The following is a 23,753-nucleotide window of genomic DNA, read 5'->3' as shown; positions in this document are numbered from 1 at the left end:
AATATACTGGTCACATTAAAACTTCAAACTTTAAGATAGGAGTGATAGGAATCAGTTTAAGGATGTCTGATTCTTCCTACATGGATTCTTTTTACCATCAACATTTGGGTAATTCTGCTAATGAGGACAGAGGGGTTTAGTAAGTGAGGTTACTTGTATTATATATCCCAATGCAAGTTCTTGGTTATTCTGAAAAAGCTCAAATGAGCTGGAAATTATTACAGATTACTACACCAATTACTACAGATGTTACAGATACACTATAATTATTTCTTTGGAATCACCTGTATCTCCCTAACTCCCTATTGGGAGAGAACTCAATGGCAAATTTTAGTGAAGACCAATGCAAACAATTAGAATCGTACTATATTCTATAAACATTTGTATATAGATTATAGAAACACATATACATACATGTTTATATAATTATATGCATATAAATTTAGTGATTTATATGAAAGCTTTTTTTTTTCGCTGAGGTAATTGGGGTTACTTGCCCAGGTTACACAGCTAGGAAGTACATGAAAGTTTTTAATGTAATTTAACTTAATTTTTTTCCAAATCTAATTTCTTCATTTTTGCTTTCACCTGTGATATTTCACTGATGTAGAGAACTTCATGGAAAGATTCTATCAATCTGTAACATTTAATTCATAACTAATTTATACTCCATTTTTCCCTTCTTTTCCTTTTCTAATACAGAGCCACACTGTTGCCAGATTATTTTTGAAGTTCTATGATTAAAGAAAATTTAAAGAGTATTTTATAGGCCTCGAGTCCAGAATCTTTTCTCCTATCTCCCATTTCCCATGGTGTATTTGGAGTCAGGAATTTGAAACCAGGTTCTGATTCCTTTTATACTGTCATTACCCCATCATTATCCATTCATAGCTTGAGGCAACAGCTCTGGCAGCTGATGTCACTTTCTTGATCACAAACCTTTCACAGTGGCTTGTTATCCATTAAATAAGTCCAAACTCCTTTGCCTATATTCCAGACCCCACTCCACATTATTTCCCCCTTTTCCTTTAAGTGATCCCTACTACTCTCTAGCTAAACTAGTTTACCACATTTCTTAAAGGTTCTCCCTGCCTTTTATCAATATTTTCCCTAATGTCTCAGCTCCTCTTACTAGATAATATTTATGCCTTATTTGGGATTTCTTAATATAGGCAATTAAAAATAATCAGTGTGTTTAATTTTTTAAAATTACAACTTTAAAAGACTCACTAACATTATTATTTAATGAATTGTATCATTTCTAACAGGTCTTCAGTTACACGGCATTGCAAGATCTCAAAGTCGAGGTGGACCAGTCACTAGAAACAGACAGGGACCGTAGGGCAAACCCAAAACCAAAAACTTGTCGGCAGGTGGTTGTGAGCCCCTCTGAGAATTTTATGAATCAGTGTTCAGGCAGCTCAATGAAGCAAAACTTGTTTACAAGAAAAACTTAAAAACCGTCTTTACAAAGGCTATTTTTGTATAATCTACTGGAAACAAAACCGCAGTGTCTGCCAAAGATTGTGTGGATTACCTGTCTTCTTCAGAGCAAGTTAAGCTATTCCACTGGACAAAAGGTAACCCAAGATGGACCTTCTCCCTCTCCCCCAAAATCACTGCTTATCTGTCAAGCAGAATTATCAATTTCTGCAGGTGCATGAAAAGTAGCTTTACTGCTATAGTATTAAGCAATCCTATTCCCCAGAACATTTCTGCTTGTATTTAAACTCCTGAAAATAATTTGATTTTTCTTAATTTCAAGTGAAATTGTTAAGGAGGCAATGTTGTCAGAAGATTGAACTGCCATTCAAATGAAAATCCTTCCTAGAGTGCACTCCAAAGTTAGCCAGACTGAACTTGGCCACATATTTACTGGGGATAAAAATGATAGTAAATGAAGACCCAACTGGAGAATGTTATGTCAGTACAAATATGGCTTATTTTAGCTTTTCTGGAATATTTCAGTTTACCAGATATCTTTTTCAAAGTAGTATTGATCAAGCGCTATTTCAGGCAAAATTGTATAAACAACTGGAATTTCCTATGTTACTAATTTTGCTTCATTTGGGTCAGATTCCCCTAAGACTTGCACTCCCATTTTGCCAAATTTTCTTCAACAATAAATTGTTGGAGGGAAACAAATACATTTCCTTTTGTGGAACTTTGGCTTGATCAATTGATAGGATTTTCAGGTGTTAAGTCTCAAAACAGATTGCTTTGATGAACAGGGGTAGCAAAAGTGAGTAAAGCTGTGAATCTCTTGGGAGTTTTTCTGATGGCATTTAAATTTAGAATTAACAACTGGTATAAATGTAACTTATCTTCAAGAACTGTTTACATAATGCTTAGTTTCATTTGCAATTAAATTTGATTATATAATTAGCTTCAGGTCTTATTGTTTTAAATCATCTCTTGAGGAAAAAGAATTCATGAAATCAGTGAGGCTACTTTACTGTCATCTGTTTCTTACCAAAATAGCCAATGTTACCATTGTGTCAAAGTATGAGGTGGGGGAATCCAAACTCCCATGAAATTATATATTTTTTAAATGAATGCGATTAAAGAGTATATTTTATAAACCATTAATGTTTGTAATTAAAAACTGGAAGTAAATGACAATGCGTCGGCCACTTTCCGAGGATCCATGGTGACAAACTTTAGAAGTCTTGGTCTTGACATTTGAGGAAAAGAATACAGTGTTCAGTTTCCACTATAAAACTGCTAAATATTTAAGGAAACTTGCTTGAAAGACTTGTGAATATAAATGTGCAAGTCTCTTGTTCTCATTTCAAAGATTCTAAAAGTTACTTATTGTCAAGTTCAAATCTTTTGGCTCTCCCACTCCCAATGTCCCTTTTGGAAACAAACTTAAAAGTCAACTTTTAAAAAATCTCAGGATGAAGCAATGAAATATTTGACTAATTTATTTATATGCAAGTTTTTTCTTTTTAATGAAAATTCTTGAAATTTTTGCCAGCACCAGAGTGCAAAATATAAAACTAATCTTGCTTACTATATAAATGAAAACAAACTCAGCAAGGAAACAAGAAGAACTAAACTGCTCAGTAGCTGATTTAAGAATTAAAATGTCCTCACCAGTGAATAGTTTAGTGGTTAATAAATAACATTATTACCTGGTCAAATGAGCTCTGCTAGAAGTCTTTATCCTTTTTTTGATAGTACTAGACAAATATTTGTCTAGTACTCCTTTTGTGTAATGCTTGTGGAAATAAGACAAATATTCCTTGAAAACTAAATTCTTCCAAGGAGAGAAATTTCACAAAAACAATAGATGGCTGCCAGTAAATATGTATAACAATTAAAGTGAGCTGAAGCAACTACTGAATAAATTATTCACGAGATAGTCACTGATCTGGACAGTCTATGCCAGAGGGGACCGTTTTTCTCAGTACTAAAGGTTTTGCTAATTTTAATCCAGGTAAGTGGATAAGTTCCAACTAAATGGAAGGCCTACAGAAGAAACAAAACCATCGACTTCATTATTTTTTTCCTTTCTTGGAAGGTGTTTTTTTTCCTTTTTTGGACGGTTGGCAATACTTTGCTTCCATCTGGGCCAGAAAACTGTCCATTTCTTTTTCCCGATTGTTTCGTCTGCTCTGTTGGAAGAGTTAAAAACACATTTCAGAACAAAAGCAACAGGTACCTAAAATAAGAACTGGACCACAAGGGGAGTGGTCTTCTCTGCCCCAGGAGCCCCCAGAACTCAGCTCACCTGGATAAGTGCTTTTAAGTCACCTGGTCCCTCTCCCAGGCCCAGCTCCTTTCTGGTCTTTTCTGCTTCTTTGGCTTCTTCTTGAGCCTGAAATACAAAAGCCCATGTGAGATTCAAGGTCAAATAAAATGCACAAAAGCAAAAGAACCAACACATTCTGCATTAAGACTCACTCTAAACTTGAGTTGGCAGGAAGTCTGTTCATTCTATTTGGCAACCCCACTTCCAAGTCAAGCACTTTTTCAAGTTCTAAACCAGTTACTCTGGATAGCCACTACTTGCTATCTATCTAGAACTTTGACAAAGTATTTTCAGTTAACCTCTTCCCTCTTTTATCAAATCATCTCAGTTAAATGAAAACAAAACAAATACAACCACAAATTAGTTCCTTTTGCATAAAAAAACTTAAGCTACCTTTTCTCCTTCGCTTTTTAAACTCAGACAACTATACTTTTAAAGTACAAAACACAACATGAAATAACGTTTGCTTCAGTTGTTCTTTGTTCAAAATAACATCACTATATCAGAGTCACGTTATAGTGTGTCCAGAATGCTCTGCCCCAGGTCGGACACAAATAGTCCTGAATCGTTCTGAAGTTCTTAAGAGAGACCTTGAGAGTGTCCTTGCATTGTTTTTTCTGACCACCTTGTGGGTGCTTGCCCTGTGTGAGTTCTCCATAAAATATTTCTTTTTGGCACATGTACATGTGGCATTCAAACATGGCCATCCCAAAGGAGCTGTGCTCTCCGCAGTAGAGTTGGAATGCTAAGCAGTTTAGTTTAAGAAAGAACTTCAATGAATGGTATCTTCTATCCTGCCAGGTAATCTTCAGAAGCGATTCAGAATCCTGGCATGGGTTGGGAGACTGTGCAGGTTCCACAGGCACACAACGATGGGGTCTGCACAATGGCTGGAGACCTTTGGTTTGTGAGTCTAATCCCTCTCCCCCACTTTCCTTCTGAGCCTCCCAAACACTGAGCTAGCTCTGGCAATGTGTGTGTCAACCTCATTATCAAAGTGGTCTCCCAGGAAAGCCCACTGCTAAGATAAGGGAACTTAGCCACAGCATTCAAACTTCACCATTTGCGGTGCGGCTGGCTGACGGAGGACCCGAGTTTTCTTGGTGTTAATTGTTAGGTGGAAATTAGCACAAGCAGCAGAGAAGGGATCCCTATTTGCTGTATCTTTGCTTCTCGGAGTGCACAATCACCTGTGAACAAAGTTATGCACCAACAGTCTCTCCACCTTAGTTTTGGCTTGCAGCCTTTTCAAGTTGAATTTGCCATGGGTTCTGTGGCTGACTCCACATTAGTCCTCACTGAAGGCCTTTCGCAACCTCATGTTAGAAAGCATGGGAGCACGCCCACAGCCTGGTTTCACTTCACCTCCACCACCTTTGGAAACTTCAAAGCCATGTCCAGTCCAGCCACTGTCAAACTGCTGCACTATACCCACCTTCTTCTCGGAGTAACTACTTTTCCCTCCCCCCCCCCCCCCCCCCCCCCCCCCCCCCAGCAAATAAGAATTTAAGTACATACATACCCTCCTTTTCCTTGCATTCATCTTTTGCTTTGACTCCTTGAGGAAAGCTTTAAAGGGTGGGACTTCTTCAGAATCAATGGCCTGTTGTATAATGGCCCGGATTCTGGGTTCTGAAGTGTGTTCTGCACATAATAGAGACTCCATGATTTGATCCATATCGCCCTTGAAGTCCACATAGGCTTGTTTAATATCAACTAGCTCTTCTTCAGAACCGACGTACTTCTCTTCAAAGCTCTTAATGTCATCTAAGGTTATCTGAAAATAAGCGGGGAAAGCGCCGACTTGCTAAGCTGCTTTTTCAGTTAAATCTTTAGTTAAAATGAGAAAGTATTTTTAAAAACTTCTAATGGTGAGCTTGGCCATTGGTCACTACACCAGCTACTTGCGCGGGCGATCTGAACCACCAAGAGGGCCGGCTCTCAGCCGCAGGCTGGGACTGTGCCCGGGACCTCGAGGGGCTTCCGCTAGGGGACTGCGGGAGTCACATAATCCTCGGGGGGGGGGGGGGCTCCCTTTTAAGCAGCCGCCCAGATGAGCAGCTAATACAGCCCATTATGCGGCCGGCGGAGGGCAGCCCGGCCCGGGGGCTGGGGGCGGTGGGAGCTCTCTCTCCTAAGTCTCGGGCCCCGACCCCCCACCCCGTACCTTCCTAAAGAGTAGTCGCCAGTAGCTCAGCCAGTCCCGGTCCGGCCCCTCCCCCTCTTCGTCCACCAAGCCCTGCTCATCATACAGATCCCGCCTCTCCGCGTCGCTCAGGATAGCGTAGACTTGGCCCAGGATCTGCGGAGAAGAGTGGCCCGGTGAATGGGGGCCGAGCCCTGGGCACGCCCACGTCGGGGTTACACGGGGGGGGGGGGGGGGGGGGGGGGGGGGGGGGGGGGGGGGGGGGGGGGGGGGGGGGTGCCAGGCCGAGGGCTCCGGGGAGAGCGCCAAGGGGCCCCACAGGCTACGGGGGAGGGGTGGCAGGGGCTACCCCGGGGCCCTGACGGAGGCTGGACAGCCGGGGCTGCGGGCGGGCCCAGGGAGCGGGCGGAGGCACCGGGCCGGGCTCCCAGGAGGGGGCGGCTGCCGCGCACCTGGAACTGCCGGGTGGCCTTCTTCCGGCCGGCCTCGTCCACCCGGTCTGGGTGGACCCGCAGGGAGACTTTGTGGTAGCTGCGCCGGATCTCGCCTTGGGAGGCCTTCCGCCGCACGCCCAGCACTTCGTACAGGTCGGTGGTGCCGAACTCCTCCTTGCAGCGCTCCAGGAGCCCCATCGCCGCCGTGCCCGGGGCGGGGGTCCACGGCCTAGCGCCTCCCGGCTGCCGCTTACTTTCTTTTCCCGCGCGAAAAGAGCCGGCCGCCGGATGGGGAGGGGCAGGATGTGACGTAAACACGGGGCGGGACCGAGCCTCCTGCGCAGCCGCAGCGCAGCCTAACTCGCGATAGCGGCCGCCCAAAGCCGGGTGGCGCAAACCGCGTAGACGCGCCCCGGGGAGGGCATCTCCTCAGGGGCTGCCGCTTCTCGTCCTTGTGGGGCAGCCGGAGCTCGCTCGTCCGCGCCCCCCTGTCCGTTGTGGTCCCCCCGTGAGCGGATGGCCGCTCTGGCCCGGCTTGTCTCTGGGGGCAGGGGAACAGGCGCTTCCCTCGGAACCTCGAGGACGCAGACCCGGTCGCCTTCGTTACGTCATCCCCAGTAGGTTTCAGACCGGGCCTCGCCTGTCTACCGAGCGGGAAAGCGAGGCGGGCCCGGAGTCCTGCTGCGGCTTCCCCGCCTCCCTGCCCCCAGCGCGCTCCGGATCCTTCCTCCCGCCCCCTTCGCATGGAGCTCTGCCGGGACCTGCCTCGCATCCCCACCCCGTTCTTAGGGGGCTGGCCCTCTCCAGCCGAGGGCTCCCCGCCACCCAGCGAGTCAGGTTCCAGGCCCCGGCTCCCCCGGAGTCATCCCCAACAAGCCTCCCGAGGAGAGGGGCCCTTCGGACCCTAACGCAATGTTGACTCTTCTGGGATTCGTCGGCCCACCTCTGTAAAGTGACACCAGGGTAAACCTTTTGGGGTTGACAATAAGCAGATGTCCCAGGAACTACTGACAGGAATGATAATGACTTCTCCTTCCAACCACCTTCAGTTCTTATGGGGAAACTGATCTTAACTCGAGACGTGACAAGGACTCCTAGACAAAGGAGTCCATTACAGAACAAACAAAGGAAAGGAATAATTTTCATGTACGGTTATCTCTGACAGCACAAATATTAATCCCTTTAGGAATAAACCACCAGCCCCATTCCTACAAGTGACATCCGCAAATATGTCCGTAAATACAGTGCTCATAACAGGGCTTCCTCACTGCCCAGCCAGAGGCTACGTCTCTCTCCAAGGTGATCATGTCTTAAAAGTTTCTGTCAATCAACACTGCTCTATGAAAAAGACGGAGTGTTTAAATTTCAGTCATACAGTTCTTCAGGTATCTATATTACTCATGACTTAGGAGACGACTGGTGACTGTCTGGCTTTATATTGATGCAGCTTGGTAAAAAATATATAGCTTATATATTATCAAATTCCATTACCTAATTTGTCAGTCCCGTGGTTTTATTTACATTACATCTATTTAATTACAAGCTGTTGATAAAATTGTTTACAATTGTCTACAATATTTTTGTGGTGGTCTGTCCTATCTGGGGATTTATGCATGTTTATTTTTTATGGAGCACAAACATGTTATTTATCAAACTACACCATATATGCTTGTTGTTGAAAACAAATTAAAAGGTTGCATCCTAATAGCAAAACATCTCATTCAAGACAAAATTACAAAAATAGAACCTTCAAACAAAATTGACTGAATTATCTTAAACTGAAATACTTAATCTTACTAAATGCCACCTCTTTGCCCGCTGACTGTCCTTGTAGCCATGTGGGGATGATTGGTAACCAAAATCACAATTATAACTAAAACAATCTGCACAGCAATTTAAAACATGCATCTGCCTCCCTAGCGATCAGAGCAAAAAATATATTCAAGCATCAGCAGCACGTTAAGCAATAAAAACTCAAGTGTTTCATGGATGAGGGAAGATTGGAGCTTGGTTTCCTTCACTTGTCCCAGAACTTCACAGTAGTCCAAACCAGATGCCAGTACATGAGTAGACACTGCAAGAATCATTCATTTCCATTGTCTGCAGTCTTTTTTTTTCCCCTAGTGCTAATAATTGATGTCATTCATAATATGGCTTCCTTTTGTAGAGTCCAGCCCACCCCACCCCTTGGTTGATGCATGAGCAATTGTTGCTGTGTTTTGATCAAGTTCCCATGTGGGTCCAGTTGTAAACAGTATGTCCTTTCTACTTCCACGGGAGGGTCTAGGAAGACATGCATGAGTGTGGCCCTTTCTACCTGCAAGTGAGAGGTGCAGCAGGTCCATTTCCCACTGTCATCCTGACAATGTGATCCTCATGACACGGCCCACAGCTGGAATACTCTCCCTTCTCAACTCTGCCTGTTGGCTTCCTGCAAGATGTAGCTCAAATCCCATCTTGGGGCTTTTCCAGGTCTCCAAGTGCTGTTCCTTTTAAGATTTTTCTCCCATTATACCATATGTATCTTATGTGTTTAAATAATGCTTGCATCCTGTCTCTCCCTTTAAGCTGAGCTTGAGGGCATCAAGTATTTTTGCCTTTTTTTTTTTTTTTGTATCCCCAGCACCAAGCACAATACCTAGCAAGTAGTAGGTCTTAATAAATACTTGAGGAGGAGGATGGTGATAAGTTCATAATAGCCATGAAAGAGAACATTGGGCATAATTAGAAGTGTCCCAAAGGTTTTGGAAAAAGATTTTAAAAAATAAAATGATGGGTACTAACTCACGATCTGAGATGCTAAAAGGGATAATGGTTTAGGAATGAGGGAATGTACTCAAAAACAAAATTTTACAGAATAAATTATTCTGTTAAAGAAAACATAAGCATGTTGAAGACCAATGTGGTTACAGAATGAATTCTCCAATGAATTCAGATTTGAAAAGGATATGTACAAAAGATGAGCGACATCTCTAGACACATGAGAACAAATACCCAAGAGTGACATGGACCTTTAATAAAAATGTCAGCCAGGTTCAAAGAGAGAATGACTTGTGGCTTGGGGGAAAATACCACAACAAAACTTGAAGTGGAGAGAAGGTCATTGTAGCAAGATGAAAAACATAAGCAGGCATGCATTCTGAGATAACAGAAATAAAACAGAGATGACTCCTATTAGCTTCCATCTTCTTTGTCAAGAATGATCTTCATATTGGAAAAAATAGGATTAGATGTGGCCTGAAGCCCAACATATATGGGAAGACAGCAAAAAACCAACCAACAAACATTATATTATTGCTATTCTATAGGAGTTCGGGTATCGTGGCTGGGACAAATTACATCCCATGGCACACTAAGAATTTAATGAGGCCACTACAGTATTGCCAGTCACCTATGACTACAGATATGCCTGCAGACATAAGCAAAAGCGTTGGTTTTCAAAAAGAAAAATGCTACAATCTGCAGGATCTAGGGTTTTGTCCTCAGTCTCTTCTAGTCATTTATTTGGTAGTTTGTGAGCAACGGAGAAAATGGTAATCACTAGAAGCCTGGTTGCTTAAGAACAAGCCACCAAACTAAATTCATTTTCTCTTTTTGGATAGGGCTGCTAGATTGTTACACTGGGATTATTAATAATGTTCTGGGTTTCAGCAAAGCATTTGCTAAAGTTTCATAAACTCAAGCTAGAGAAACATGATCTGGATGATCATAGTTGGATATTTGGAATAGTTCATTAATGGATCAATGTCAGTTTCAAGGAAGCTTTTCTCTTGTCTGCTGCAGGGTTCTAATGCTATATTCGATATTTTTAGATAAAATTTTCAGGTTTACGGTGACAAGAAAACCATTAGATCCATGCTGGTTGTCCACAACTTGGACTGTTCAATCCCAGTCTTCAGTATTTCCCCCTTCAATCCATCTTCTGCATAGCTTCATATGGAGATTGCCAAGTTATGTCTGTCTACATCCCTCTGTTCCTCAGTGATTTCAGTGACTAATCCTACTGCCACTATGCAAACCCCTTTGTGGGGTATTTAAAGCCCCTCACATTTGGTTTCAACTACAAGTTTCCCAATGCATACCATTTCTGTCCCAACGTTTTGGGAGGTCCCTTCCAACTCTTGAAATTCTCTGCCCTGATAATTCTCTAACCCGGCCTGCCCAAGGACGTGACCCACTGTCCTCCAGATCCACAGCTACAAAGCATGACTACTCCCACCCATCCCTGCTCCAGAAGAACACACAAGCTCTGAAAACTCCCTTTATTCACCTCAGAACAGCAAGAGTTCTTGAGACTAAGGTATATTTTAGCAGAGCGTCAGGCACAGAGGAGCACTTGAGAAAGGCTTCTTGATTGGACTTGCACACGCTGCTCACACAGCTCAACTGGGCGCTGTCTCTGTGTTTTCTGCCTGAGAAGCTGAAATGGCTTCAAGAGCACGTTTCCGACGAAGCCTCTCCGCATTGGTGATAGTCATGGGATGCAGAGGGAAAAATCCACAAAGACCTAAAAGCAACACAATGTCCACTTGTAAAGCCAAAGCCATTGTTTCTCAGGGGCATCTGGGGAGGGGCACTGAGTCCTAACGTAGTGCCTACAGGAAAAGCTAGAACCTGGTCCCCATGACTCTCCAGAGGTGTGCACCACCACCCTCCATCACAAAATGGTCAGTCTTTCACTCACTCATTTACAGCCTCAAAAAGAGGAAAATAAATTGTGGGAGGTTTGATGTTCCTTGGTCCTGACCCTCAAACTACTAGGACTATTCCTTCTAGTTGAAAGCAAAAGTCAGGCTTTTCAACATTTTTATCACCAGTGGAAAACTGTAGTATCTGTAAAGGCTTCTTCAAATGGAAAACCTAAATTGGAGTCGTTCCTGGGAAAGAGGAGAAGTTGGTTCATGTAAGGAATGGCCCACACGGATATCGTGGGGTGCCCCAACCCTAACGGGGGAGGGGGGGCGGCTGCCTTACCTAGAAGCTTCTCCACCGGCTTGGTGAGGTGGGCCCCTGAGCCCAGCCAGTACCGGATTCTCTCCAGGTTAAGGCCCACGAGCTTCTCCCCGTTTGTGTTGGGCATGGGGTCATAGCAGCCCAGCTGCTCCAGGTAACGACCGTCGCGGGCGCGCTTGTTGTAGGTGGCCACAATGCGGTAGAAGGGGCGGTTGGTGCAGCCGCTGAGGGACAGGCGGATGGCCACATGGCCGGCCCGGTATGTCTTCCAGAGGAGGGGAGCTGCGAGGACGCGGCTGGTCAGGGGGAGAAGCCTCTCGGAACGACCCCGGGCAGGGAGCCCCGGTGCGAAGCCCCATCCCCCCCGCTGCGCATCCAGGCCCCCCCCCCCCCCCCCCCCCGCTGCTTAGGGAAGGATGCTCGGCACACAGTAGGAGCTCTCCCTGCTCGGGCTTAAGGCACCCGGGGGATACCCCGAGAACAAGACGGGAGCGAGACACCTCATCCAGGACCGCCCGTGACTTAGGGGACAAACCCACGGGGATACACACAGGTTGAGGGTCAGGGTCAATGCCGGGGGCGGGAACTACGTTCCGTTTGCCCAATCCACGCCCGACGCTCCACCCCCTTAAGCCGCAGCCTCCTCCAGGAGCGGCACAGGGCCTCGGGCTTCTACTGCGCCTGCGCACAGCGGGCTCGCTGATTGGCCGCACCCACCGAGTCCCGCCTCCCCACGGTCTATTTTCCCTGCCCCCGGCCCTCGTTCTCGGAACCCAAGGAAGCCACAGGGCTTCGCCCCATCCCATAGTCACTCACTCAGCTGGACCATAGCGGGCTAGACGGAGACGCGATTCCAGGAGTCTCTAAGGAGGCCCGTTGGAACTCGGACTTCCGAACCGCGCTTACACCGCCCCACCGGAGCCGCGTCCTCGCCGCCGGAAGTGGGGGATTCTCCGCTCCTGCGCCCAGAGAACCCGGAAGTGTCGGCTTTTCTAGCTCCGCCCCTTTAGTCCCGCTTTCTGTGGGATTCTGCGGAACGAGCGTGTGCGGCGCCTGCTCTTCACGTGCGAAGTGCATCAGTCCCTGGGCTGAGCTGCCGCTTCCTGGGAGTGGGAGGGAAGGGAGGAGCGCGCGGAGATGCCGTGACTATGCATGAGGTCTGTGGCGGAGAATGCAGCGGCTGCGCAGGCTTCGCGCCCAAGGGCCAAGGAGGTCATTTGCGTGGGGAAGACGTTCAGATCGGTTTAAAAATAGGGGACGGCCGTTGGAAAGGGGGGGGGGGATAAAAGAAAGGTCGGAACCCGGAGGTGGGGAAGTTTAAAAGGACTTCGAACCTGCAGGTTTTAAGGAGCTGCTAGAATGTCTTCATCCGGAGGGCGGGAGTCACTGTGGGGGCTTGTGTTTGAGGAGCATCACTTGGGTAGCCTTGGGGAAGATGGATTATCATGGGGGGTGAGGCCGTTGCTATGGTCTGGGCAAGAGCCTGAGCGAGGAGGAGAGTCGGCAAGCACAGAAGGGGATGTTGAGGTGTTGGGCCAATAGAAATCAGATGGACGATTGATTGGTTAAGCGGAACGACGGTGAGAAGTTGGGTTATAATCCTGGGGTTCTAGGGCGGCAGAAAAGAGGAAGACTTGGAGGAAAGTTCATGTGAGTCTGGAGCTTGAGAGCCTGAACTGGAAGCTGAACACAGAATGTTTGAGAGTAAGGGTTTTCTAGGGGCCAAGCAGACTTGGGTGTTTTTGTGAATAATGGGAAGAAAAGATTGAAGGTTACAAAGGAATGATGTAGAACGATCTGCTGAGGAAGGAACGGGAAAAACACATCAAAGGTGGATGTAGACAGGCTAGCTTTAGTGAGCTGAACAGCCTCCTCTCTTTATTTTGCTCAGTGAGTGTAGGGAAAACAGTTGGGAAGAACAGATTTAATCAAGGTAATTTAAAAAAAATAAATAGAAGTAGGCAGAAACCAGATTGTAAAGGTCTTTATGTTTTTAAGTGTTATTGCTATTTCCTGTTTCTTACATCACTACAGTATCCCGCGTCACTTTCCTTCTAAGAGCCTTCCCATTTGACAAATTGTATTATTTGTATTGTTTTAGCAAAGAGGTAGGAAAAGTACCATTAATACATTGAGTGAGTCCAGGTCTGTCCAGAGAGTAGCATCTTGGACCTCCCACTTCCCTCATACATAGACACACATTGGGAATATGTTTTTGTATCTCTTCTTCCCACGTCTTGAGTTTTGCAATTTTATTATTTACTTTTGATTTTTTGGTATGTCTTTCCATTTACATTGTTGTTGACCTTGCATGTGTTTTCTTGGCTCCGCTCATTTCATACTGTATCAATTTATGTCCATCTCTCTATATTCATCACACATCATTTCTTATAGCAAAGAATATTCCATTATGTTCATGTATCATTCCCCAATAGATGGACATCTACTTTGCTTATAATTAGTAATCCTAAAAAGTGCCGCTATAAATATTTTGAAGTGTACAGGGATATGCTGTTATGAATTTTCTGATTCAGAGAGTGTGGACATTTTAGTCATTTTATTTGCCTAATTCCAAAATGCTTTCCAAATGAACAACTCCACCAATAATATATTATTAGTGTGCCTATTTATTATTCCACAGCCTGTCTAACAATGACTGTGGCAAAATTTTTTTGGTCATTTTTGCCAATCTGCAGGGTGTGTGAAGTGAAACCTCAGGGTTATTTAGATTTTTATTTCTCTTATTAGTGATTTGGAACATTTTTTCATGTGGTAGTGAATACTTAACAGTTCTTTTGAAGACAGTTTATGTCCTTTGGTCATTTATCTATTGAGGAATGGCATGCATACATATAAACATAAACACACACAAAAATGTTTGATGCCTCTGGTATAGCGTATTAAACTTTACTTTGTCCTTTCTTGATTCAGGTAAGCAATGGGCCAGTTATCTGATTAGTTCTGAGGGCCTAGGACTACATATGCATTGAGAAGAAGGGGAGGGACCAACTTTATGTCCTCTCCATTTGGGAACTCTACATGGATCCCATTGGTTGAATAAAAATCAGCCATTTTAGTGCTTCCCTTTTTTTCCTCAGCTAGAGATCCCTGTGGAATTTACCTATATTAATTATATACTCTTCCTCCAAAGCAAGAATCCAATGTCCTTTCCAATCTTTCCATCAGTAAACCTGACCATTGGCATTACTTCTCAATGTTAGGAGGATTCCATATAATCATAACAGTCAGTTTTGCATATAATTCACTCATTTTGCAGATGAGAACACTGAGCTTCAAAGTTATGAAAGTTGTGCAGCTAGTAAAGAGCAGGACCTGGAGCAGAATCCAGTTCAGACTCCTGGCTGACTAAACTACTTTGCCTTTTATTCTCCCCCCAGAAATTCTCCCACCTCATCCCCCCATTTCTGATGCTACCATCTTTATCCCCTCACCAATGATCTAGATGAGCTTCATATTTTCTTGATCTTTTATTAACCTTTATGAATAACAATAATAAACAAAAGAAACCACACCAAAAAAAATATGAAAAACCATAAAGCAAACCAAAAAAAAACCCTCAAAATGAAACAGTTGCTGGGGCAGATAGTCTTTTTCTTCAGCCTTAGGACTAGCCTGACTCCTTTAGGATTCAGGACCTCAGGGAATTTCTGCCTTATATAATGACAAAAGAAGGTCTTTCTGGAATATGTCATTAGAAGGAAGGATTCCCAAAGCCAACCATGTCTTGCACCATGTGGATCTCCTGGAGCAAAGCTTCATCCTTCAGCTTCAGCTGCATTAAAATGGATAGAATATTCTTGAACATCTCAAACCAGTTTTACTAGGACATCTCAAACCACTCACCCCACCTCCCTCTCATGCTTTACCCTCCCCTACCACTACTCATTAGGATTAGATGCTGTCATAACTTCTTGCTTTCTTTAAGTATCTCATGTATGCTCACAAATCTCAAAGGAGCAATAGATTACATCCATTGGCCAAAGAGAAATGTCCCAGTTTGACCCCATAGACTCTTAGTTCAAGAAAATCTCTTAAATTTAGCCCAACCCCTTACTTTACAGATGAGTAAACTAAAATTCAGAGTGATTAAATGATTCTTCCAAGAGCTTTCAGCTAGTTCTTGGCTGAGATGGAGCTGGAACCCCCACCATTTTCAATGCAGTGCTCATTACACTCTCCCAGGCATCAATGCCATAATCACTTAAGTAAGGGAGCTCTGGATCATAGAATCAGAAGCTCCATGAAAAAACAAACAAACAAAAAAAAAAAACCTATGCATAAATATGGTAAGAGTCTTCCTGATGATCTTTCTCAGATAAAACACAATAAAATAGCAATTAAACCAGTCCTTTCCATGGTAATGTAATTTCTATCCTGAGCCAAATCAACAGGGGAATCAGAGCCAAACCTTTAATGTATATTTGTAAGACTGTTCTGCTTCCAGTTTCCTCCCAGCCTGAAAATGAAACAATAGCAGCTTGTGATAGTTATATGATAAACAGGATGACTTTAACATTTTAAAAGCTCCATGATTTCATGAGTGCACTGGGAAAGACCTTAGCATGTTTGCAGGCATCATAAATAAGAAGAGACTTTAGAGGGAAGAGAAAGGGGCAAATGAGAGATGGGATGAGGGTGGTGGAGGCTCTAACATGTCATTCTCGGTGCCTGAATGGCAAGAAAAGATCTTTTAAGCGTTAGAAACCTACTAAGATTTGCAATTGTAATGATAAGAGTCTACACTTTTTCTCAAATAAGAAACAAGATCATCTGTCACAATGAAGAAGAGCAGGGTACTAGAGGGGCTTGAGTAAAGATGGTTTATGAAACAATATGAGCAGGAAGCATGACGCAGAATTCATCGGGAAGGAATAATTTAAAAAAGAAGAAAGCAGAGAGACCTTGATTGAGATCAGAGAACATCTGCAGGTTACTTGATCATCCTGGTAGGACAAATTCATTAAGCAGCATTCAGGACACAAGATTAGAAGCACAGAGAGAGATGGAAGGAGAGGAGGAAACAGTAATGAGTTCATCATGAAGACATAACCAATCAGAAATACTGGATCTAAAATATGATTCATCTCTGTGGATAACTAAGGTAAAATGAAAATGCATGTCACAAGAAGTGAGGAATCTGATTGTCTGGAAAGAGACAAAAATAAATTTAAATACTTTCAGCTAGGTTCCAATTAGAGTAAATCATGAATCCTGTCAAGGAGATTCATACTGTATATTTCCAGTGGGCTGAAATCAGTGACCATATATTACATAGTTATAACTTTGAATAGAACAAATCAAATGCATATATAATCACTTGACAGGATTCATTGTTGATGATAATGGGAACACTAGTGGAGTGTGAAGGCAGTGTTTGGGGTGGAGAGAAACCCTATGAGTCAGATAATGACTATCCTGAATAGGGACCTAAGTCTGGCAGATGACAGCAATATATATAACTGTCCAGGGTGAGGCAGTAACCAGGACCCAAAACTGTCAACAGCGAATGCTGGTCCAGTCTCTTAGAAGGATGAGAGAATGAGCAACCCACACTGAAAGGGTAGTCTTGGTTCTGGCATCTTACGGAGAGGACCGGGCTTTCCTGAACACAGGAGAGAAAGGGTCTGAGAAGACCCGGAGGCCCAAGATGAGACTCTGTCACAAGGTTTGGGGGAAAGTAGAGGCTGGGGGTCCCAGGAGCCCAATGCAAGGACTGTTGAGAGGGAGGAGAATCTAGGGAACAAAACAAATAAAAGGGAATTTCACGTCCATGGAGGTCCAGCTGAAGAACATGGATTAGAGAAGTGAGAGGCAATTTGCTTGCCATAAACCACAAGGGGAAGTGTCAGGTGATTAAGGCACCCATTCCTCCTGGGTCCTAATGTCATTAACTGGTTCCATGAACATTTACACAAAGTACCAAATAGTTCTACAATGTTATATTATTGTTCCATGAAAGTAATAATGAGATTACAATTAGCCCTTCCAAATAACAGGGACTAGGGGTGAGGTCCCTGCAATGTAGAAATCCATGGAAAATTTTTTGACCTTCTCTTTGTACAGAAGTCTGAATGACTATAGTATTAAATGATAAAATATGTTGATATTATACAATACTGTATGTCTATTTTATGCACTTCTGAGTTTCTAAGCTTTTGTTGTGTTGCCTGCGAGCCTTCATGTGTCATCTCTGGCTTCTGCAAAACTCCAAAATTCCCCTTTAATTTTATGCCAACCCCAGATATGTTGAAACTATGAAGGGGAAAGCTGTGATGTGAAAGGTGTAACCCAGCAAATCTGGGTTATGGTGAAGATTAACTGAGGTAATATCTATGAAAGTACTTTGAAAAGTATCTGCTAACTAATTATAGAGTTAAAATTTTAACACAGATGCTGGAAAAGCTCGTGAACATCAGCTCTCCCTCTCTCACTTCTTTTCAGATGAGGAAACTGACACCCAGAGAGAAGCAGCAGCCCAAGGACTCAGGTGTACTGAGGCTTTTCTCAGGTAATGCTACCAATGATTTTCAAGAATTTGATTCACAAAGAGTAAGTTCCCACTATTCATTTATTTCCTTTTTTCGAAATTTTAAACTCTGGAAGTCTAGCGCTGTGCTGCTCCCTAACCCCCAGTGACCCTAATGGAAAGAGGCCACCAGGCTCTAATTCCATGTCGTCTCCAGATTATCAGGATGGAAAGACACAGAAAGGGCCACCGTGCCTTACCCTGAGCCAAATGGGGTCCAATCTGGACAGCTTTTAAAAGCATATCCCTAAGGGTCCTGCCACGGTCCAAATCTCCTTGCAACATGAACTCATGGGAATCACTCAAGAGCATTTTGGAAGAAAGTTGCAGTTCTCAGAATGTAAAGTTAGGACTCTGTCTCTAGGGAGTTTCTTTGCTGACCAACAAAAATGAAATGTGTCTGAACAGCTGGAGACTCACTTTTAGGCAGACCAGAGTCAGATAGGCCCAAACTTCAGCATTGTAGTTGTTCATGGCATTGGCTTCAGAAAGGGCATCCTCAGCCTCTGAGAACTCTTCCAGCTTAACAAAGGACAGACAGTATATGAGCAGAGAGTCAGCACAGCAAAGACCATCAAACTCTTATCATCATCTTAATAACCAAGACCTCTAAAGATAGTCCACAAGCACAGTTTAGTAATTCCCCTTCAACTACTGTGCTTGTCAAGTTCCAATTCTAAGTTTTCTTTTAACCACGTGAGTCTGAAAATCCTGTTCTAGCAACCTGCTCTTAGAAAAGTTATAATTATCCCTAAAGATAGATTGGGACTGGGATTTCACTGGTTTAAGGCAGAGGTTTTCAAATCTTTTAGTCCTTGGACTCCTTTACATTTACATACTGAGCAAAGGGCTATCAAACTGTGTGTACCCTTTGCCCCAGCAGTGCCATTACTGACTCTGTATCCCAAGGAAATCATAAAGGAGGGAAATGTTTGTGGCAGCTCTTTTTTTGTGGTAGCAAAGAATTAGAAAATGAGTGGATGCCCATCAGTTGGGAAATGGCTGAACAAGTTGTGGTACCTGAAGGTAATGGAATATTATAATTCTGTAAAAAAAAAAAAAAAAATGATGAGAAAGGTGATTTTAGAAAGGCCTGGAAAGATTTACATGAACTGTTGCTGAGTGAAACAAGCAGAAAACATTGTATACAATAACAGCAAGAATGTGCGAAGATCAACTATGAAAGATTTGGTTCTTCTTGGTTCAGTGATCCAAAGGAATCCCAATAGACTTTGGATAGAAAATGACATCTGCATCCAGGAAAAGATTGAATAGAGCGGGAAAACCCAAGTTCAAATCCAGCCTCCGACACTTACTGACTGCGTCACTTGGTCTCTTTCTGCCTCAGTTTTCTCAGCTGTGAGACAGAGACAACAATGGCAGCTGCCTCCTGGGGTGGTTGTGAGCATCCAGAGAACGCTTGCAAAATGCTCACCATGGTGCCTGGCACATGGGGGGCACTTGGCCCTTGTTGCTCGCTCCTCCCCTCACATGTTTCCCACATTTGTGCCCTGCTTCGCTCCTTGGTTTGGGGCACAGCTTCCTGCCATGTTCCCCTTCCCGCTCTGGTCATGCATGTGCTTGGCTTGTGAGCCTTCCTCATGGGTGGTACGGTCACTTAGGGAAGAACCCATTGTGGGTATCTGTGTGGAGGGACCTCTTGGGCCTGTGGTGCTGCTGTGCTGTCTGATAAATGTCTTTTTTTTTGTGCTGATAACCACATGCATTAGTAGGGGTCATGAGGGAATCCTGATTGTCAGTGCTTAGCAGGGGTCCGTGGAATAGCTGTGGAGGGGCTACCTTGGAGATAAGGGCTGCTTGCTTACAGCCTTGTGAGCCCTGCCTAAAACCCTCCAAAAGCCATTCCAGGAAACAAACCAGACCCTTCTCCTCCAGGGTGCCTTCTTTTCCCTTTCCCTTTTCAGGGATTTCTAAGAAGAAAATAAAGGGAATCTAAAGCCAAAGCAGGGAACCAAGGCTTTTGGGCTAGAAGCCCAGCCTCAGCCAGAATGAAGCCTTCTGTGCAGTCACTCTGGAAGATGAATAAGCCACAGCTAACTATTGCTAGAGTGCAGATCCCAAAGAGTTTTCTTAAAATAGTTCTTTAGTGAAACTACACAAGAAAGAATGTTGAAATAATCATTCAACTGAAGTTTAAAAGGTGATTCTGCTCTGCTTAAGCTCAGGAGTTCCCTCAATAGGTTCCCTCAAGTCTGAAGAAGAGCTTTTCGCTATAGGGAGGGTTGCTCTGACATTCCCCCATTGTGGTCACAATAACTACATGATTCCTGGACAAGAAAAGCAGACTTTTAGCCCCTATCAGGGCTTAATTATCTTACCCGGTAGCAGGCGATTCCCACTCCCAGCCAGGTCAGGCACGAAGGTGATCTTTTACAAGCCATCATGTAGGTGTTCTTTGCTTTTTCATTCTGTAGAAAGAGAATTACTAAGCTTCCATCAAGGAGAGATCAAGGATTTCATACAGCAGCACACAGGCCCTACGAAGTTTCTGATGTAATTGTTCTCAAAACAGTATGAAGTAAATGAATTACTGGATTCCATTCACATCTTCTGGACGTGTGCTAGCTATGACAAAGGGACTAGTGAGAAAATCAGATGGAATGTATTTAAAAAAAAACAAAAAATCTTTGTTCAGACAGAAATTCTAGAAAAGCCAGAGATTTCTGTGGCAGCAATGCCATCCTTATCTGGTACCAACAAGCTCTTCTGGCTCCTTAGAGGTGCCTTTCACAGCCCTCTCCAAAGCACTTCACCTCTCACATGACAACGCCTGCCCTAATCCAGTAGATTTTCTCCCTTTCATCCCAAATGGGGCTTTCAGGCAACAAGAGAACCAGCATGGCAGAGAATCACTCCCTTTGAGCCGTGCTAAAACAGGAGCTCAGTGAAGGTCCTATGCCCTGCAACAACAAATAAGGGATCTGGAGGCAGACCTAAGATTCACACCTGGTGCAGAGAAGTCCTGGATGCAGAAACATCCTGGCAGCTGCTTGTTTGGTTGGGTTTTTTTGGGGGGGGGAGTCTAGTTGGCTGGCCCGAGGTCACAGACTCAGAAGGGGTCAGAACCCCAAGGGTTCCCGCTTCAAGGCTGGCTCCCGACACCATGCTGTCTAAAAGGGAAACGTTTTTAATCACCTCCCTCACCTCTCCCTCTTCTAGATAGATGGATCCTAGTCGCAAATAGATGAAGTGCATTTCCGCAGCATCCACTACAAAACTAACAGTCCGCTCGTAGCACTCCTTGGCTTCAGCAAAGTTTCCATTCAGGTAGAAGAAGTGTCCCTTCAGACCCCAGACATTGGGGTTCTACACAGTGAGAACAACAGTCACTAAGCAAGCTGGAGAATGGGAGCCCCACAACACAGGGGTGTTGGCATTCCAAGGCACAGGGAGGGGGGCCTGTGTCCCTTCCAGCCTGTGGCACCTGAGGACATCGAAGGGGGCTTCCCTCTCACTCCCCAGCCCCAACCAGGACTGCTTCCTCTGCCCTGCCCTCCCCCCCTCCCTGAGCACCACCTATCCCCAAGAGCATCTAGCAAAGACAAACACCAGGTAATCCATCTGGTTGGCCGCTTGGAGGTATTCTTCTGTCTTCTCAAAATCCTTCTTAAGAAGGTGTGTCTGGGCCAGGACCAAGTAATATTCACAGCTAGGGCCTCCTTGGGGGTGCATCAATTCATGGGCGAGCACTCTGTGGACAAACTGAAAAGCACAGACAGCCCAAGGATCAGGGATGTTACCCAGGAGGCTGCCTGCCTCTGAGCGTGCCCAGAGAAGGAGCATGGTCATCCTCAACTTCAACATATTGCAGATGCTGTCCATGACCAGGAAGGAAGTTTGGGCCACGCCGAGGGCACCGGCCTTGGAGTCCCCAGGTCAGCTCTGCCTCGGACTCCCAGTGTGACCTTGGCACCTCGTTGAGCATCTTCAGGCCACCCTATGAACCCATGAACCAGAAGCGTGCTGCCCCAGGGACTGAGCGACCCCCAACATGACCCCAGATGGATGGGGAGTGCCTGTGTCCATCCCAGAGACCCGGTCAGGCAGCATGGCTCTCTGAGAGCCCAGAGCGCCTGTGCTTCATTCCCCCAGGAAAGGCGGGCGCAGCAGTAACAAGCCTCAGAAGGGTGCTGGGCTTTGGCTGTTCAAGCCTGAGACCCCTCACCTTGGGCATGCAGGTGGGCATTCTAATGACGTCTGCTACATGAAGGCGGCCTGGGGAGGACTGCTTTGTCCCCTCCTCTCCCATCTATCTTCCAAAACAACACAAGTGCTTTATTCAGCTCTTTATTAGAGCTCCTATTAGACAAAGCCCTCCATGTGGACAGGACCCCAACAACCTCCCCTGTTGTTTTCCAGCTCCCTGAGGGGCAGATCTGCCGTGCTTGATACCATATATGACAAATACCTTGATGCTTCTGCTCTTGGGTTTAAAAGAGTATCTACTTCTGGATCACACTAAGATGAGCTTTAAAAGATCAAATGTGAATGAAATAGTAACTCACTGAACACCTCTTTTTTAGGGTTATTCAAGGTTTACCTGAACAGCATTGACCTTCATCAAGAAGCGTGTGGTCTCCATGAAGATACTGCTGGATTTGGGGGAAACTCCATGAAAGGCTGGGGAAGCCAGAACGGATGTTGACATATGACCTTTTGAACCTGAAAAAAAACACACGAGAAGAGAAAGGGAAAGGAGAGGAAAGACCTGAGAAGCAGACAAGTGAGAATAAAGCAGAGACTGTCCATGAGAAAGGGCACCAGAGAAACTGAGACTGAAAGGCAGAAGACTCCTTTAAATATCAATTCTTAAAGTCCTAAATCCTGACAGTCAAAAATTCTTTTGTGTGCGATGTCACACTTTTAAGTTTAATCTGCAAGAACATTTTCTTAAGTACTTCCTTGCGTCTCCACAAACAAGAAAACAATAAATCAGGTTTGGTTTGTGCCACTTGCCTTTTGCTGACACTAGGTGGGAGAAAGAAGGATCTCCAGTGGCCCTTGCTCAAAGGGTCAAGTTCTAGTCCTTTTTTCCATTTCAATGGGGGCTCCCAGGAGAAAACTTTCTACCACAGCAGACTGGCAAATACTCTGCTCTTTATAAGTTTGGAGAGTTGTCTTAGGTCTTTTAATAATAGTTTTTTTATTTTTCAAAATACATGTTAAGATAGCTTTTAACATTCACCCCTGCAAAATCTTGTGTCCCAAATTTTTCTCCCTCCCTTCCTTCTGCCCCCTCCTCTAGACAGCAAGTAATCTAATATAGGTTAAACATGTGCAATATTTCTAAGCTTATTTCCATTTTTATTATGTTGCACAAGAAAAACCAGATCGTAAAGGGGAAAAAAGAGAAAATAAACCAAGCAAGCAAGCAAAAACAACAACGAAGATGAAAATATTATGTTGTTCAGTCCCCACAGTCCTCTCTTTGTGAATGAGATGGCTCTCTCCATCACAGGTCTATTGAAATTGGTTGGGCCTTGATATACACATTTACCCACAGATATAAATATAGACAGACTTATATATATACATATACCTATATAAACACACACATATACTTCAGGAAGGAATTACATTCAGACTATGTGATAGTAGCAGGACAGATGTAAAGTACTATTCTCCATTTTCATGTGAAGTAAACCCCTGAAAGAAAATATATTGCTAAAGTACACCCTTTTTGTGTGGCCTGAAAAGTCTGCTGCCTGCCTGTCTCCTTCCCAATCTGTGAGTTCAACCATAAATCCTATTTGCTGAACAGTTCTCTCCCAGAGTGACTTTCCACAATGTCCTCTTAACAATTGTAGTTGTCTAGTGGCTGAAATATGATACTATCAACTTCAATTCAGACAGGGTCACCTCTTCCCCCCCCCCCCCATTTCATCTATGGCCAAA

General features: G+C 44.4%; 4 protein-coding genes and 1 long non-coding RNA gene across 14 annotated transcripts in view; 2 read left to right on the top strand and 3 right to left on the bottom strand.

The window, feature by feature from the left end:
• Positions 1-2,589, top strand: part of FAM149B1 (family with sequence similarity 149 member B1) — a 47,070-nt gene extending 44,481 nt beyond the window's left edge. For all 3 annotated transcript variants that reach the window (XM_023495363.2, XM_023495364.2, XM_012540632.3), the window contains exon 14: positions 1,269-2,589. In XM_023495363.2, coding sequence (XP_023351131.1) covers positions 1,269-1,342 — 74 coding nt within the window. In that variant the 3' untranslated portion in view covers positions 1,343-2,589. The remainder of the gene's footprint in view (positions 1-1,268) is intronic.
• Positions 2,590-2,901: 312 nt separating this feature from the next.
• Positions 2,902-6,617, bottom strand: DNAJC9 (DnaJ heat shock protein family (Hsp40) member C9). Its single transcript, XM_031956521.1, has 5 exons — positions 6,356-6,617; positions 5,925-6,059; positions 5,280-5,534; positions 3,737-3,823; positions 2,902-3,620 (listed from the first exon to the last, which is right to left on the bottom strand). Exons 1-5 carry the CDS (start codon positions 6,533-6,535, stop codon positions 3,504-3,506), a joined length of 774 nt encoding a protein of 257 aa, XP_031812381.1. The 5' UTR covers positions 6,536-6,617; the 3' UTR covers positions 2,902-3,503.
• LOC116421947 lies at positions 5,991-22,806 on the top strand. Of its 3 annotated transcripts, none has more exons than XR_004232544.1 (4): positions 5,991-6,079; positions 16,070-16,412; positions 17,753-17,819; positions 22,382-22,806. It is a non-coding gene; the product is annotated as an uncharacterized LOC116421947 (long non-coding RNA). The 3 variants fall into 3 exon arrangements; XR_004232545.1 differs by lacking the exon at positions 5,991-6,079 and adding an exon at positions 12,353-12,447; XR_004232546.1 differs by lacking the exon at positions 5,991-6,079 and adding an exon at positions 12,772-12,870.
• Positions 10,586-12,268, bottom strand: MRPS16 (mitochondrial ribosomal protein S16). The gene is made up of 3 exons (XM_003758777.4): positions 12,107-12,268; positions 11,312-11,572; positions 10,586-10,844 (listed from the first exon to the last, which is right to left on the bottom strand). The coding sequence occupies exons 1-3, from the start codon at positions 12,117-12,119 to the stop codon at positions 10,720-10,722; spliced, it is 399 nt and encodes a 132-aa protein (XP_003758825.1). The 5' UTR covers positions 12,120-12,268; the 3' UTR covers positions 10,586-10,719.
• CFAP70 (cilia and flagella associated protein 70) overlaps positions 14,913-23,753 on the bottom strand; it is a 67,629-nt gene continuing 58,788 nt past the window's right edge. For 4 of the 6 annotated variants that reach the window (XM_031956514.1, XM_031956513.1, XM_031956517.1 and 1 more), the window contains 8 exons: positions 22,399-22,520; positions 22,024-22,107; positions 21,408-21,560; positions 21,003-21,164; positions 20,177-20,266; positions 18,258-18,359; positions 15,720-15,767; positions 14,913-15,083 (listed from right to left, as the gene is read on the bottom strand). In XM_031956514.1, coding sequence (XP_031812374.1) covers positions 15,003-15,083; positions 15,720-15,767; positions 18,258-18,359; positions 20,177-20,266; positions 21,003-21,164; positions 21,408-21,560; positions 22,024-22,107; positions 22,399-22,520 — 842 coding nt within the window. In that variant the 3' untranslated portion in view covers positions 14,913-15,002. The remainder of the gene's footprint in view (positions 15,084-15,719; positions 15,768-18,257; positions 18,360-20,176; positions 20,267-21,002; positions 21,165-21,407; positions 21,561-22,023; positions 22,108-22,398; positions 22,521-23,753) is intronic. The other 2 variants (XM_031956516.1, XM_031956515.1) reach the window with 2 other exon arrangements.

This window comes from Sarcophilus harrisii, chromosome 2 (assembly GCF_902635505.1).
Source record: "Sarcophilus harrisii chromosome 2, mSarHar1.11, whole genome shotgun sequence".
Taxonomy (NCBI): Eukaryota; Metazoa; Chordata; class Mammalia; order Dasyuromorphia; family Dasyuridae; genus Sarcophilus; species Sarcophilus harrisii.
This window is presented reverse-complemented; position numbering and strand designations above follow the sequence as displayed.